This window comes from Artemia sp. Qi Xiang Cuo, chromosome 20 (assembly GCF_049724085.1).
Source record: "Artemia sp. Qi Xiang Cuo chromosome 20, ASM4972408v1, whole genome shotgun sequence".
In the NCBI taxonomy this organism is placed as follows: domain Eukaryota; kingdom Metazoa; phylum Arthropoda; class Branchiopoda; order Anostraca; family Artemiidae; genus Artemia; species Artemia sp. Qi Xiang Cuo.
This window is the reverse complement of record NC_142813.1, coordinates 10,564,195-10,580,174: the sequence shown is the minus strand read 5'-3', so window position 1 is coordinate 10,580,174 and position 15,980 is coordinate 10,564,195. Positions and strand designations below refer to the sequence as shown.

The 15,980-nt window shown below is 35.2% G+C and overlaps 1 protein-coding gene across 1 annotated transcript in view; it reads left to right on the top strand.

Annotated features, from left to right (window-relative positions):
• LOC148939856 (nuclear factor NF-kappa-B p105 subunit-like) overlaps positions 1-15,980 on the top strand; it is a 176,674-nt gene that overhangs the window by 114,954 nt on the left and 45,740 nt on the right. Inside the window, exon 10 of the mRNA XM_089105862.1 lies at positions 14,637-14,773. Coding sequence (XP_088961988.1) covers positions 14,637-14,773 — 137 coding nt within the window. The remainder of the gene's footprint in view (positions 1-14,636; positions 14,774-15,980) is intronic.

Genomic DNA, 15,980 nt, shown 5'->3' with positions numbered 1-15,980 from the left:
TTGTATGTTTATTTGCATTGATTGTTTATTTAATTCCTGTTTGTTTTAAGTTTTATTTATACTTCAATAGCAAGTTTTTTTTTTGTTTTAAGCTTGATTTTCATTTTCAATCTAAGCATTACTCGCTTTAAGATCTATTTATTCATTTAGCTTAAGTTTAAAATGGCCTTTACTTTTCTTAGAAAAACTTGTTTTTCGGAGTTTTTTCTTAATTAATTTTTGTTCGTTTTTGATTGCAAAAAGTTTCAAGTTTTTAAAAATTCCTTATTTCAAAATCAAACTTTAAAGAAAAAAAAATCAAATGTTCATCAAAGTATAAAGAAAGAAAAACGAGCAAAAATGGGGTTTTTATAGGCCAAATGAAGATACTGAAAAAACGAAGCGAATATTTCGAGAGGACAAACGCCTCTCTTCTTCTGGGTGATACGAAACGATGTATCAATAAAAGCCAAAAATTAAAAGAATTAAAACCAAATACCTAACAACCATAAAAGCGAGTTATTCGCCAATATCCGCGATTTGCACAAAATCCAAAAAAATGATCTGCCATCGACGGATAAGTCGATGAAATTAAGAAATTTAAGAAATTAAGAAATTATCTTCGTCATGCTTATGGGGAGCATTCAACCAATGTTGTCACTACATTCATATCTCTTGTGAGAAAAAAAGCTAATTTGATTAATCAACAATATTTTCTTCATAATTGTAAAATGAACAGTATTTTACCCAAGTCAATGCGACCTTCACTTCACTTAAACACACGTAACGAACGGCAATTTACAGAACCTATAGGGTTTGGTGTTTTAAATCATGTTATTAGTGACTGCAAAAGCAAGCGCTACCGGTTAAATCAGGATATTTTCAGGCTTGAGCGAGAAATATTATGTACGCTTTCTTATGCTGATTTTCATCAAATTAAGGCTATTGCTGAAAATTCTTTTCAGCATGATTTTGGGATCTCTAGACAAAGACTTTCTGAGAAATTACACCGTTTAAAGTTGGAAAAACTCTCTAATAATCCACCTTTTGTCCCAAATGCGTTTCCTGGTCCTGCTGTGATAAATCTCAGCTCCATGCCCCTTACAACAGGGCAAAATCAGGTTCTATCGAAAGGATTCAAATTTTCGATAACCCCTTCGAAAATACCTTATAGTGAAATTATTGCGAACACAGAGGGTGCTTTTCATGACTCTCGTGCGGAGATTGGAGAGATTGCTGAGGTTAGAGCACAATTTGTTGAAAGTTTGTTGGATTCACATTATATTAATAATCGAAATTAAAAAAATTTTAGTAAAAATGAACACTTGGTCTTACACGCACTACAAAAAGATCATTCCAGAATTATTACGAAAGCCGATAAATGCAATACTGTTGTTGTATTAGATTCAGATGATTACGACAAAAAAAAATCAGAGAAATTTTAAATGATTCTAACACATATGAACAATTAGCTACCGATCCCACAGAAAAATTTGTACAGGAAGTCCGAAAAGAGCTGTCTTATCTAAAAGGAAAAGGTGAAATTACAGATCAGTTGTACAAAAGGTTTTACCCACGCGGTTGTACGTCCCCTCGCTTTTATGGTCTTCCTAAAGTTCATAAGCCCGATAATCCACTTCGACCCATTGTTTCTTCTTTTAATTCTCCTACAGCAAAAATAGGAAAATTCTTATCAGTGATATTTCGCCCACTAATTCAGGCTCAAAAATCCTATATTAAAAATTCCGCTGATTTTGTTTCCAAGGTAAAGCAAGTTTCGGTTAAACCAAATACAATAATTGGCAGTTTTGATGCAGATTCAATGTATACCAATTGTGATCCTCAAAAGGCAGAACTGTTTTTGGAGCAGAAACTTAATTCTAACCCATCTATATCAGAAAATTCCGCTCTTTCGAATCAGACACTTCTTTCGCTTACAGGCCTTTGTAATAGAACTTCTTTTTACTTCCATTATAGAGGCATTTTTTTATAGACAGAAATATGGGCTCTCCATGGGTGCCCCCCTTTCTCCAATACAGGCTGATATTTTCATGGAAGACCTTGAAGAAAGGGCTATTTTGCATGGTTCTTGTAAGCCTGAGTTTTGGGTTCGTTTTAAAGATGATATTTTTTATTTATGGGAGCATGGTGACGAGTCACTGGGTTCTATTGTTCGCTTACTCAACTCCTAGGAATGGAAAATGAAATTTACTGAGAAATACGATATGCAGAGGCGTCGTCCTTTCGGAGATATTCTGTTACACTAAATTGATGCAGATTTCGAGTTTGGTGTCCGTAGAAAACTCAAAAATACTTGCTGTTATTCAAATTAGTACTTCAATGATTCTCCTGCTTTGAAAAGAGGAGTTGTCACTTCTCTAGTTGATATAGCATTGAAATTTTCTTCAACACGTTTCTTAGATTTAGAACTCAACCACCTTAGAGATATTTTATTTGGGAATGGTTATCCAATTAGTTTAATAAATTCTGTAATTGCAAAACGCATTAAAAGATTATCAGTTAGTTCCACAGAAAACACAAATAAAAGGGAAAATTCAGTTTATCTTGGTCTCCCATACATTAAAGGGATTTCAGACCACATTTCAAAAAATCTAAGGAAAAATAACATTTACACTTATTATAGACCCAGAAAAACTATCAAGTCCCAAATTTATCAAGGAAAAGACCCTATCCCGATAGGTGAAAACTCCGGTGTCTACAGAATTCCTTGTTCGTGTGGTCTTTGGTATATTGGAAGAACTAATCAGCGACTAACAGATAGATTAACTCAGCATTCTAGCTCAATTAATAATACACTTAAAAAGCGGAAAAACCGGAAAATTTTGACTCTGCCCTTGCAGAGCACATTTTTGAAAAACCAGACCATACTATTTTGTTTAATCAAGCTAGTCTTATTTCGAATGATAAGGGTATTGTCCAGCACTACAGAGAAGCTGTTGAAATTTATAAATACCAACATTTAGGTCTAGCTTTAAACAGAGATTCCGGTGATTTAAGAATAAATGAGTTATATTTCGGTTTTCTCAAAAGAGAAGCCGATACTTTAGTGATCCCTGAAATAAACCTTGAACCACTTTCTCAGTCATCTAATCAAACACGTGAACAACCCCTTAGGTCTCAAAGGGTGTCTGCAAGAAATGCCTTAATTAAAATCCAAAATCAAATGACATAGTTTTCCAACTTATTTAATTGCTGGTTCGTTTTGTTTTTCGAGTGAATGAATTGATTCCTTTCTTTTGTTCAGTTGTTCGCTAGTATCCGTCGATGGCAGATCATATTTTTTGGATTTTGTGCAAATCGCGGATATTGGCGAATAACTCGCTTTTATGGTTGTTAGGTATTTGGTTTTAATTCTTTTAATTTTTGGCTTTTATTGATACATCGTTTTGTTTCGCGCTGAAGAAGAGAGGCGTTTGTCATCTCGAAACATTCGCTTTGTCTTTTCAGTATCTTCATTTGGCCTATAAAAACCCCATTTTTGCTCGTTTTTCTTTCTTTATGTGATGTCAGGCCAATGTGGTTTAAGAAATTATCTTCATCAAAGTACCAAAACTGGTGTCAAAGTAATAATATCAAAGTGAAAAAAGTTTGCCCTCTTTGAAATGAGCCCCCTTCGAAGTTTATACGACCTCTTCTATATGAAGTGCCTCTGGGAAAAAATGAATGAAGTGTGGCAGGAGGCTAGCTGCCCTCCGATCACTTTTTACTATTGAAAAATGAATTACAACTTTCAGTTTCCAATCAAATGAGCCCTCTATGAAGTTTATACAAGTCCCCCTTCCATAACAACCATATATGCCCCCAGGGCATAACTTACAACGCCTATTCTTGGGCCCTAGGGGGTTGTGTTGACACCGGAGTTTTGTTATCTGAACTTTGAACTATTTTTAACAAAATAGCTGTCTCAAAATTTTTATCGGATGCATTAGGGAAAAAAGGGCGTGGGGGTGGGGGGGGCTGGTTACCCTCCAATACCTTTTGACGCTTAAAAAGTCAACTAGAACTTTCAATTTTCAATAAAATGAGCCCTCTCTGAAGTTTATACGAGCATTCCTTCCATTAAAACCATATATGCCCCCAAGGCATAACTTACAACCCTTGCCCTGAAGGCTGTGAGGGGGGTTAGTTGCCCCTCTAAGACCTAATTTGCAGAACTTTCAACCACGTTGAACAAAATGGCTATCTCAAAATTTTTATTGGATGTGTTTGGGGAAATGGTGGGCGTGAGAGGGGGATTAGTTTCCATCCAATCACTTACGACTATTAAAAAGGACACTAGTCCTTTCAATGTCCAATCGAATTAGCTCTTTTTGAAGTTTCTACGACAAAGCTTTCTATAAAAACCTGATATGTCCCCAGGGCGTAACTTACAACCCTTGCCCTGAGGGCTGTGGGGGGAGTGTCCTCCTCAAAAACATTATTTCTATCTGGAAATCAACTACGTAGAACAAAATGACTATCTAAAAAAATTTTGATTGGATGTGTTTGGGGAAACGGTGGGCGTGGAAGAGGTGTTTATTGCCTTTCAATCACTTTTGACCCTTAAAAAGTGCACTAGAAATCTCGATTTCCAATCGAATGAGCCCCCTTTGAAGTTTTTACGAACGACCCCTTCCATATGAAGTGCCTCCGGGGAAAAAAAATAATAATAAGAATAAAACATTGGAGCCGTATGGCCTTTACCATAGGCAACGCTCTAGTGTTGCCTCTGATATCTATCACTGTCTGTGAAACACTGTCTATTAAAATAATTTTATTCCTATTTGAACTTTTATTTGTGGATCCCAGAGATTTTACCAAGTGCTTATTGCGGGATGTCTTCCGTTAAAAACTTAAAATCTAATATGACAATGGCAAACCATTTGTTTAGATTTTTTATCTTAGAATTGTGTCCGCATTCCAAATGAAATTACGCCATCTTACAAAGCTGCCATTCAATTACTCTGCGGGTTTCATCCACGAAAAACTAAGGCTCTGATACGACACAAGGCAACTATTAACTTAGTTTTTTCTCTCTAAAATTGTGTCTGTTGAACCTCCTTTTAAAGCAATGATCAGACGTATTTTTAGGAGTAACCTCCCTTGGAAGATCATTCTGAATGAAGGTGCAACATCTTACAAAACTGCTCTTCAAGTACTCACTGTAGGGTTTCATCCACTAAAAACTTTGGCCCGGATGCGACATTAGTCAAGCATTAACCTAAGTTTTTTTTTGTCTCTTTGAATGTTATCTGCTGAACTTCCTTTATTACGAAGAAAGCAATTACTAGATGAATCTCCAGGGATAACCTCCCTTGGGAGACCAAACCGAAGGCAGCTTCGAAAGTTGCAGCTTCGAAAGTTGGAATTCAGGTACTCAGTGTGACGTGTCATCCTCTAAAAACTTAGATCCTGATATGACAACTATCAACCATTTACCCATTGTTATCTCTCCTAGAATTTTGTTTGCTGAACCCACTTTTTGAAGCAATAAACAGACAGGTCTTCAGGGATAACCTTCCTCGGGACACTATTCCAACTGAAGATGCTGTATCTTAGAAAGCTACTCTTCAATTACTCAGTATGGGGACTTCATTCTCTAAAAACGTAGAGCCTGATATGGTATTTAGTTAATAGTTTACCTTGGGTTTCTCCCTTGAGGTGTGTCTGTTCAACAAACCTGTTCAGTTTTGAACAGGTTTTTACAAAACATTCAGCTCTTAATGAACTAAAAAGCTCTTGTTTTACTCCATTCAGACGTTTTCTATTTATTGGATTTAGAATCGCTTTCAGTTTAAATTTCATGTGCTTAGGCCAGGATAATATTCTCTTCTGCATGTAAGGTTATTTCTCTAGGCTTTCTACAGCTCTTCAATATCACTCTCACTTAAAGAACAACAAAGAGAGAAATCTCAACAATGTAGAAACAAACAGGACTACGGCCAGTTTAAAAAAAATAAAAAAACTAAAACGACGCGGATATTTCGCCTGTGTGAAACGAGGCGTCTTCAACGCTTCATAAAACGCTGTCCGATATTGATATTGGTTGTTTTTATTTCTTGGTTTTGGATTTTATTTGTTTTTGGGTTATTTTAGCTTTTATATTTGTTGTATCAGCGTTGAAGAAGCCTCGTTTCATACAGGCAATTTATTAGTTCATTAAGAGATGAACGTTTCGTGCGAACCTGTTCAAAACTGGACAAACTTGTTCTACAGGTTTGTTTTTGTCATGGCTGGCTAGTTCGGCTTTAGATCTTTCACTCTCACTTAATGCTGCATGTGTACCGAGAAGGAAAAATGTATATATCAAATGATTTAGAATCAGAACTTTTATAGGTATCGTTGATTGACGAGGGAAGCTTGGTATCAAAAACAAAGTTTTGTTGGTTGCAAGATATAGAGTAAATGACCACTTTCCGAACAAATTTTCAGAAATCTTTTGAAATATTCAATCCTGAAAAAATCTAAAAGTTTCAGAGATTTTCAGAACTTTCCTCAGCTTACAGAATCCTGAAAACATCTGGAACTGCCTTAAATACTTATCTTTAAAATATTAAAGAGAGTTTGTCAGGAAAGTGACTGCTTACCCTAAGCACCTGAATTTGTCTTCTTCAGTCAATACATAGAAAGATATATGAGCTGTTCTAAGGCCAAATGGATTAAATCCAGTTGTAATGCTTCTTTACACTTTAGTTTCACGTATCTACCTTGAAAGCAGTTGATTGGCATTGTTGCAAATTCATAAGTATATACCCTAAAAATAAGGATTTTTCAAATCTTTTTTTGTTTTATTTTTGGAGACAAATCGCTTGGTCGATACATTAGAGCGCTCTTCGTTATATAAAGATTCGCTTCTTGGATAATGCTTTCTTTAATATTAATTAAATTCATGTTGCTAGCCAAAAATAGTCAGAAAATAAATGTTTTGCAAGCAGGATTATACATTATTTTACAATCCAATTTGCTACTTCAGTTACGTGACAATAATCAAGTGTGTATATGAAATTATTTTGGCAGGTTTTAATTTTGATAATAAACGTACAACGTTGAGACCCTTCTTGAAGGGGAGGGGGGACTGTCACGGGATTTTATATCTTGAGGCAGCAGTTGTGAAATATGAAAAAAAATGAGTTGAGCATTTGTCATCTTTTCCTTGAAACTCAAAAATGCTTAGGACTTGAGACAAAGACTTAGGACTAAATGTAATTGATGCAAAATATGCTACTTGAGTTACGTGTTTATAATCATGTAGATTCCTCATTATTGCCTATAGTTAGGAGCTGGCGTGTGAGTCTGTTGGATATGGGAACGCTTATACAAGGACCCGAAAATACCGTACTGAATTTATCACTAATTGTGACAATCTAGTGTTCTATGCCAAATTCAGGTATAATACAAAACAAGAAATTTTTTAAAGGTCATTGATTTAAGTTGTGCTAGGCTCTTTAAGGATTCTTAACCGGTGTGGTTTTGTCTTGTTTATTTACGCCATTAATCAGCCGGTTATTGTTCCGGTTGGTGGGAATATGCCTTATGTTTGTCAAATGTTTGAGGAAACGCACTTGTGTTGCTTTTGTAAAAAGCTATGTGCCTCCATAATTATTATGTTATTTCTTCGTCGACCTCTTCGTGCGGAAGGTGGAACCTCAGAACCTTGAGAGAGGGCCCTTTTTACTAGAAAGTAAAACACTCAGTGCCTTCTTTAAGCGCAAAAAGGGATTGAGAGTGCAACCAGCCACCTCCCGGGCCCTTTTTGCCCTGGGTATCCCTGTAATCCCCAATGATGCCGGACAAAAATTTTCGAATAGCCATTTTGTTCAGAACAGTCGAAAGGTGTAATAGGTATCGTGCGGAGGTGGTATAACCTCAGCAGCCCTAGTTGTATTACCCCTGTGTAAATTGCTCATCTATCATAGATAAGTTTTAACAGAAAAGGTGGGCATGCTTGATCTTGCTTGTCGGATCGGCTCGGAACTCTTGCTTTTGGTTCATGTAGATGGTCACACATAAGTAATATCCGTTTGCCACGGCGCTACAGTCGCCCTGCAATTCTAGTTGCTTGTAGTTCGTTCAATTCGTCAAATTTGCCTCAAGAAAAACTATATATTTATTCGGTTTCTGCCAATGATAATAGGATTCTGCCAGTTTGAGGTCCTTATTGTCGGTGGTTGCTGTAACTAAGTAAATAACAAACACGCCCATATTAGCCAAAATAAAGGAAAAGCGGGTTTTTAAAGAAACCGTCTAGTGACAGATATTTTCCATGGAACACTATTTTGAAAATTGTAATGTTCATTCAGTTTCAACTGAGCAGTAATTTGTTATTACGACAATAATTTTTGAAAATTTCGAAAAGCCTAAAATTCTCAAGAATAATCAAAATAAAATAAAAAGTACACTTTTAAATTGTCTTTATCATAAATCCTGAAACGGTTCTTTACAGTTTGCCACGTTGAACAACAAGTACGAAATATCCTACTGATTTTTCTGTAAAGTATGAAAAAAATTAAATTAAAAACCAAAATTTTCAATTGCTTTAAACTTTTCAAAATGAGAAATCAGCAGTACCAGTAGTCGCTGAGCAAAATAATGGAATGAAATATGGAAAATGTTAAACAAAATTAGCTTTCCAATGAGTTCTTCAACATCTCGAAACATCAGTGCATCCCACGCAGAAAAGTTATTTTTCTTGTTGCTCCGGATGGAGGACTGTAATTCTCCTGAATTTGGTTTTCGGGTATGGTGATTCTAGTGTTGCAGTTTTTATTTTAATTCGACTCTATTCTCAAGGGGTTTTAGGCTTTTTTTCGAAATCCCCATAATTTTTTTTCGTAATAAAATTTACTAATGAGATTTGCCAAAATAACACTTACCCTTTTTGAATCAGCTTCAAATGGCAATTTTTCCTCATGTGAGGTTTTCCCCTCTCATTTGAGGGTTTGTTTGTTCTGTATCAGGGTGATTCCGTAACAATGATGAAAACACATTTAAAGACTCAGTCGAGGCATTTTGGGTCTCTACGCTGTAGGGAATATTGTTTTCCGAAACGTAGTTGAGGTTTTTCTTAATTATTTATTAGAAATTTCCACTAGAACATTTTGCGTTATGTCACTAGTGCCTCTTCAATATCGAATTGAGTATTAATAAATGTACTAATACGCATTGGGAATAATCGGAGTGAATTGATTCTTAGGGAGTAAAATCGTATCCACAATACTAATTCAAGGTTCTTTTATTAACTTTTTAATATTATATTTTATCACTGTAGACTGTTAATAGTTTGGAATCACGCACATTATTGCTGTTATGATATTATCGTTATCGAAAGTTAAGAATATAAAATGAAGATCTAAAGCACATAACTGTGTGTGCAATAGCATGAGATGGAAGCATTTGAGGGATGATGTTTTCGGGCAAGAGGGATGGAGCGGATGGTGTAAATTGAAAGAACTTGGCAACGGGACCTTAAGAATGTGAAAAAATACGCCGGGGGGAGGGGAGTACGCCGTGTGGATGTAGCTATGCACCACAGAGATTTTTTTGTAACATGTAGGATTGGCAGCATAACTGCAGACGAGTTTTTAAAGATAATTATATGTCTAATGGGGATGGAGCTGTTGCGTTTTTTCATGTTTTCTTTTTGTAAACTAAGGCCCACGTGGCTCTAGAGTTGGAATAAATCATCTCATACATGCGTAAGTATAAATGAGGCATAAAATACATATATAAAATAATAAATATGCAGATAACATATACCAATATACAATAAGTGAAATATTGCTAAAAATTGTCCTTTTCGGCCAACCATATAGGGCCCAATAAAAATCAGGTCGTCCCTGGATGGGGGGGGAGGGGGTCGTATGGGAGGATTTAGTGAAATCAGAATTTCTTGGGAGGGTGTAAAGAGGGAGGCCTTGAATAAATTGGGTCGGAAAAAGATCTTGAGTAGCTGTGTTGGCCTAAGGTCGCTTGGCGTTGAGGTGATTTATTATTAGTAGTAGCAGTATATAATATATACATAACAAAAAAATTACGTGTTCATAATTACGGCATCGAATTCCATCTCTATGATAAGACCTAAAATGTATCCAGAAGAAGATCATTAAGGCTTATCAAGAGTCATATTTAGTTTTCAGGAATTGTCATACTATTGCAAGATAAAGAGTGTTCTGAAATCGTCTGAAATTTCTTTTTTACATAGGACAAGAGACAGAAATAAAACAAAAAGAAGATTCGTGCTACCGTTGTGGCATACTTCATCGTCTGGGATTCTTCTTCGAACGATTATGTACAGCTTCTCAACTTCTACCGATTTTTCGAGAGTCCTACCGAATCCCCTGTCCATCTCCCAGCCAAAAACGAAAATACCGATGCTATTTTCGTTACAAAATAATTAGATAGCTCTCAGCTTGAGAATCACCTACCCAATTTTTACCGAAAATTCGCGACGTTTTCCAGATCTTTTGAAAAGAGGAGAAGTGAAAACACTGCCTACATATTCCTGCTACTAGCGAAATTGCAATCCTGCGACCAAAATTAAATTTAACATTCTCTGTGGGGTGGGAAAATTTAAAATATGTCTTTTTAAAATGTACGTGACAGTTCTTATAATTTATAATTCAGGTTCATTGAAATAATATACGATATGTATTGTTTTATGGAATGACGTCAAAATGAATATCGCAGTGACTTATTAAAATGAATTGCCGGGGTTTTCCCTCGGATGCAGATTTGCGTCATTCGGTTTTTTGTTGTTGTTGCAAATTATTCATTGTTGATCATCCAATATTCAAAGTTTTATTCTGAAGTGTTGGAATTCCCGTTTGTGAAATAACCAAGCTAAATGTTAGTTTTAAATTTGGAATATTGCTTTATTTAGTATGAAAGGTAATTCTGTAATCAAGTTTAACTCCAAATGAATCGCTAACCAGAGACAGAAACAGAAACTGATTTAAAGAGGGCAGTGGGGATGGAAACGACCCCTCTAACCTCCCCCACCCCCTCAAAAAAGAAATTATCGCATACACTTATTTTACCATGCATAGAACTGGAATTACCTGAAAGGGTGATCCATTACAAGGTCAATCCGGGTGTGACGCTATGGTCTCAGATTTGGCGAAATACTGTAGGCTTATTTTTTTTCATCGATTTAACCAAGTTTTTTCCCCAGATTGCACCCTTCTATTCATCTATATTAAGTGGATTGCGTAATTGATTTTTTTTAAATGTTTTATTTCAAGTTTTTTTTTGTATTTTTAAATTAAAAATAATTTCTTATGGTCTCAGCCCCCCTCTCCCCCCCCCAGAAAAATGGCTCTGGATCTTTGTCTGGAAATGGAGTATGTCCAAACATTCTTTAAATAAGGTATCCTCGTTCAATTAAATCACGAAATTTAAAAAAATTTATTTAAAATCTCAGGTGAAAGAAGTTGGTACGTTTGCTAGATCTTATTTTGCATCTAGATCTAGATCTGGTGAATTAAATAAATTTAATATAAATTTTATTTAATGTTATTAACTGTTATTGACTATAGAGCTAATTAAAATTTAGTAAATTTTATTTAAAATCTATGATGAAAGAAGTAGGTACGTTCACTAGATCTGTTTTTCCATCTGGATCTGGTGAATTAAATAAATTAAATATAAATTTTATTAAATGTTATTAACTGTTATTAACTATATATTTAATTAGAATTTAGTAAATTTTAGTTAAAATCTCTGATGAAAAAGTAGGTGCGTTCGCTATATCTGATTTTGCATCTAGATCTAGATCTGGGGAAATAAATAAATTTTATTTAATATTATTAACTGTTATTAACTGTATAGTAAATTAAAATTTGATAAATTTTATTTAAAATATCTGGTGAAAGAAGTAGGTACGTTCGCTATTTGCATCTAGATCTAGATCTGGTAAATTAAATAAATTTAATATAAATTTTATTTAATGTTATTAACTGTCTTTAACTATATGGTTATTTAAAACCTAATAAATTTTATTTAAAATCTCTGGTGAAAGAAATAGGTGCGATCGCTAGATCTGATTTTGCAGGGAGTCTAATTTATAAATTGAAAAAAGTGTACACATTTATACAAAAACATATAAAGCAAATATGGGTGGACTCGTAAAAACCTTGCGATTTTTACTTAAAAGCCCCCAACAGGCTTGGGCGAAGGCTATCCAGTTGTAGATCCAAATTATTTCTTTGCATCAATAGCATCATGCCATAGAATTACAAGTTTCATTATGTTGACCTAGTCCCTCTCTACGATAAAGAAAAGTCAATTTATGCACTTTTAATTAATTAATTAAAAATTAATTAGTTTTGTAATTTTAATTTCAATTTATGCACCGATGAGCGAAACATATCATAAAATTTGATTCAATTATTTTATTAATAGTAGTGTCAATTGAGGTGGAGCCATTTGCCCGCCTTCCTAGGTTTTCTCGCCCCTCACTCTAGATCTGCAGAATAACTTTTTTGGGTTATTTTCATTGAAAAATGCCTTTTTTTGATATTTTCATTGTAAAATTAAACGCATAGCCCCACCTAGATTTTGAAAATACGCTTGGCCCCCGTTCCTTACATTTTTGGGAATTGAAGATACTATTTATTGATGTTGGTTCCTCCAATTAAATAGGGAAGTATTTATATTTTCGGGGTATTTCTAGGTAGGTATGGACTAGTACCATTCCTTAAATAAATAAATTCACAAATAGATAAAGAAGGCATAGACATGCAGTAAGTATTATTTTGTGGTGTGGACTTCCTCTTTACATATGTATTTCTATCTTTTATTTGCTACCAAGCCATTGAATCTCTGAACCTCCTGTATGGGAGGATTAGAGATCCAGCTGCTGGAACTTTTTGAAAATGAAAGTGAAGAATGACCTTAGAGCCTAGAACTTACGGAAAATTATTCCAGAAATGAGGGGGCGCACCACAATAGATCATCCTCTCTTCGTGCTTAACTTTAGCTTCTGATTTATTATGAGTTTGATTAATATTTGTATGATAAGTTGAAAATATTCCGCAAAAGGCGAGAAATTGTGCCTGGCCCCACTTTCATTTACTTTACATTCAAGACATGCCTGTAGTATTAGAGCAGGAGTATCACCCCTTCACCAGTCGAAATATATTCCTCAATGTAGAGAGGTTAGGGGGTAAATCCCCTACATATTTATCTCAATAACTTTTCATAGAAAATAAGAAAATATAATTTTGAGAATTCGCTCAACCCCTAAAAGTGCAGCCATAAGATGCAATAATCCATAAGTCACTACTTTACCATGTCCGTTTTTCTTCAAATTTGTGGAGGCCCTTCTGACTTTAGATGCAATAACTTTATATGTTACCTTAACTTTAGGTGTAATTTAAATGTTGATAGAGTAGTTTCAACGCCATTTCTAGGGTTGTCGGTGCCCGTGGCATAGTTAACCTCTCAATCTCTACACCGTAAGAATGGTTTGAAAAATGAAACCCAAATTTGTCGATTCCTATAATGATAAGTTTTTCATTGATCTTCTGATAGAGCTGAATTTTCAGGGACAGAGCCTAAGGGGTTGCCTTCTAGTTAGCTAGTTAGGACACATGTACGGAGGGCGAACTGAAACACGTGTATATGACGGTATCCGCGCTCGGACGCAGAGGAAAAGGGACTGTGAGGAGGGTTTGCACACACAAAACGATCTATACCTAAACCAATACAATATAATCAACATAGAGCCCCTCAGCATAGCCAACATTCTGGAAGGGTCAAAAACTATCGAGAAGAGAGGCTTCTGACTAAAGAGAAGTTCTTTGCATCTGGATATTCTGTTAATTTTTTTTAGTCCCGATGTTTCCAGGAGTGGGGGGGGGGGGTCAAAGCTTACTGCGCCACACACTACGTTTTTTCGCGTACCACTGAAATACCATATGCATGTTTACAAACTTTTTCTGAATTCATTACACCAATTCTTTATATTATCGAATTGTAAACTTTTGCAGTTCATATACAACTGTCCACGGACAATTTCCACTGAAGTTATGTTCCGACTTATATTATATTTTTTACCGCTGGGTGATGAACGAGATAAGTTGTTCTTAACAAGCCGAGTGCAAGTGTTTAAATATATCAGTCAAAATGCCAATTTTTTCTTTCCACATGCCAATGCTTCACGTTGCTATTTTCGTAATAATGTATATTATAGAATGCACCTTATTGCCAAGAAAAATAAATAGTGTCTTGGGTGCAGGCTAGAGATCCATAAATTTTTCTTAAATTCTACCCGATGTGTTTAGGATGGGTTTAAAATCGGGTAGAATTTCGTTTAAAATCAGACAGCGAAAAAACCACGGGATGACCGGTTTAATGGAGACTTTGCGCAAGGTTGGACCTGTTTTGATCACTATAGAGTTTAGAGCAGTTCTCTCACCAGGATCTGGCCTTCTGCTTAAGGACATCTAATGCCTAGTCCCTATGGGTCATTACATGATCCTGCCTGCAAATATTATGCTCTAACGGTTAGGCAATAATGTTGAAAAAGAAGGCTATAGGGCCCAAAGAAGCCATTGCCTTGTATTATTCCTACCGGCGCAAGAGGCGCTTGGGTGCTTTTCCCCTAACACTTTTATTCGTCTCGTCTATATTAAATGCCATTTAATCGTTTTTTTCAGGTTCTTCAGACTCCGCCTCTGATTCTCATCTCACGCCAAATCTGCAAGGATTTTACAATTTTCGTTACCCCGTTTACCATACTCCATTCGCAACGCCACCTAAAAGTGTTCAGTCATCAACACCGGACATTCAGCAGGTCTGAATTTGTTTTTTATGTATCTGTGATTTTAATTGTCTAATAAACTGCATGATCTTTGCTTCTACTTACCTCTTGCTTTTTGTGTAGGCAACCACTCCCAACATTCCTGCCCTGCAAAGCAAGAGAAGCAGCATGTTCTGTAACTTCAAATTGCAAAAAATCCTTCTCACATCTTTCCCAAAAAGTATGTGTAACTGAAAAGAGAGGAATTTCTGTTATTCTATCATTCATCTTTTTAATGTTGTAACTATTTATATTACAGCCATTCTATGGCGTCAGAATTTTGTATTCATAATGTGCCGAGGGCAGTGAAAATGAAATCTGATTGTTTAGATAAAAAATTAAGGAAAATCGGAAAATCAAGTTTTAGTAAAAAGACCACTATTTGCAGTTATACTGTTGTTGGTAACAACAGGCGCAAAATAAAAACAAAAGAAGAAAAATCAGCAAAAAATAAGCTAAAAACTTATGGCATCAAAAAGCTTAGGAAGGTATAGCTTTCCTTCGAAGGTATATTTGTCGTCGTAAATCAACGAATTGCTAATGCTAGAATTTTTACAGTCAAAAGTAATGTCGAATTTAACTAATTAGTTTTGCTTTTTAATTTCACGGTTGAACGTTGCAACACTGACGAAAATATGATGCTGCCCTAAAAACTTCATAATTTTGGAACAACCGAGAGACAAATCTTAGGAACTTCTGTTCAAGTACGAACAGACCTGAAAGTGGACTGATCCGTTTTTTGCAACTTTTTGATAGATCATAGATCAGAATAATTTAAGCCTTGTATTCAGAACGAAGATTAATTTAAAAAAAAATGTAGATAAATATGCCAATTTTACATTGGATCTTTTTTTTATCTTCTTCCAAATCTAAAAAAAATTAAAATAGTGATTTACAAAATGCACTGACGATTTTTATTTGTAAATTTATTATTCATTTTTGCGGATCTACTGGATGATGCTAGATGGCACTGATTATTTTTTTCCCCAGAGAAGAATTTAAATTTCCTCTCTTATCAGTTCTCATTCTTTCTCTAACAAGCCTTTGTCTTCCTCTGTCAAGCCCTTCCTCTGTCAAGAGGTCTAGCTCTATTCACAAGTAGATTTGACTCAAGTTAGTTTGTTTCTTACTAGCTTATAGTGAGATTGGAAATGGGGAAAAACCTGCTCAGAGAAATTGCTGTTTCGAGTGTAATGTTACA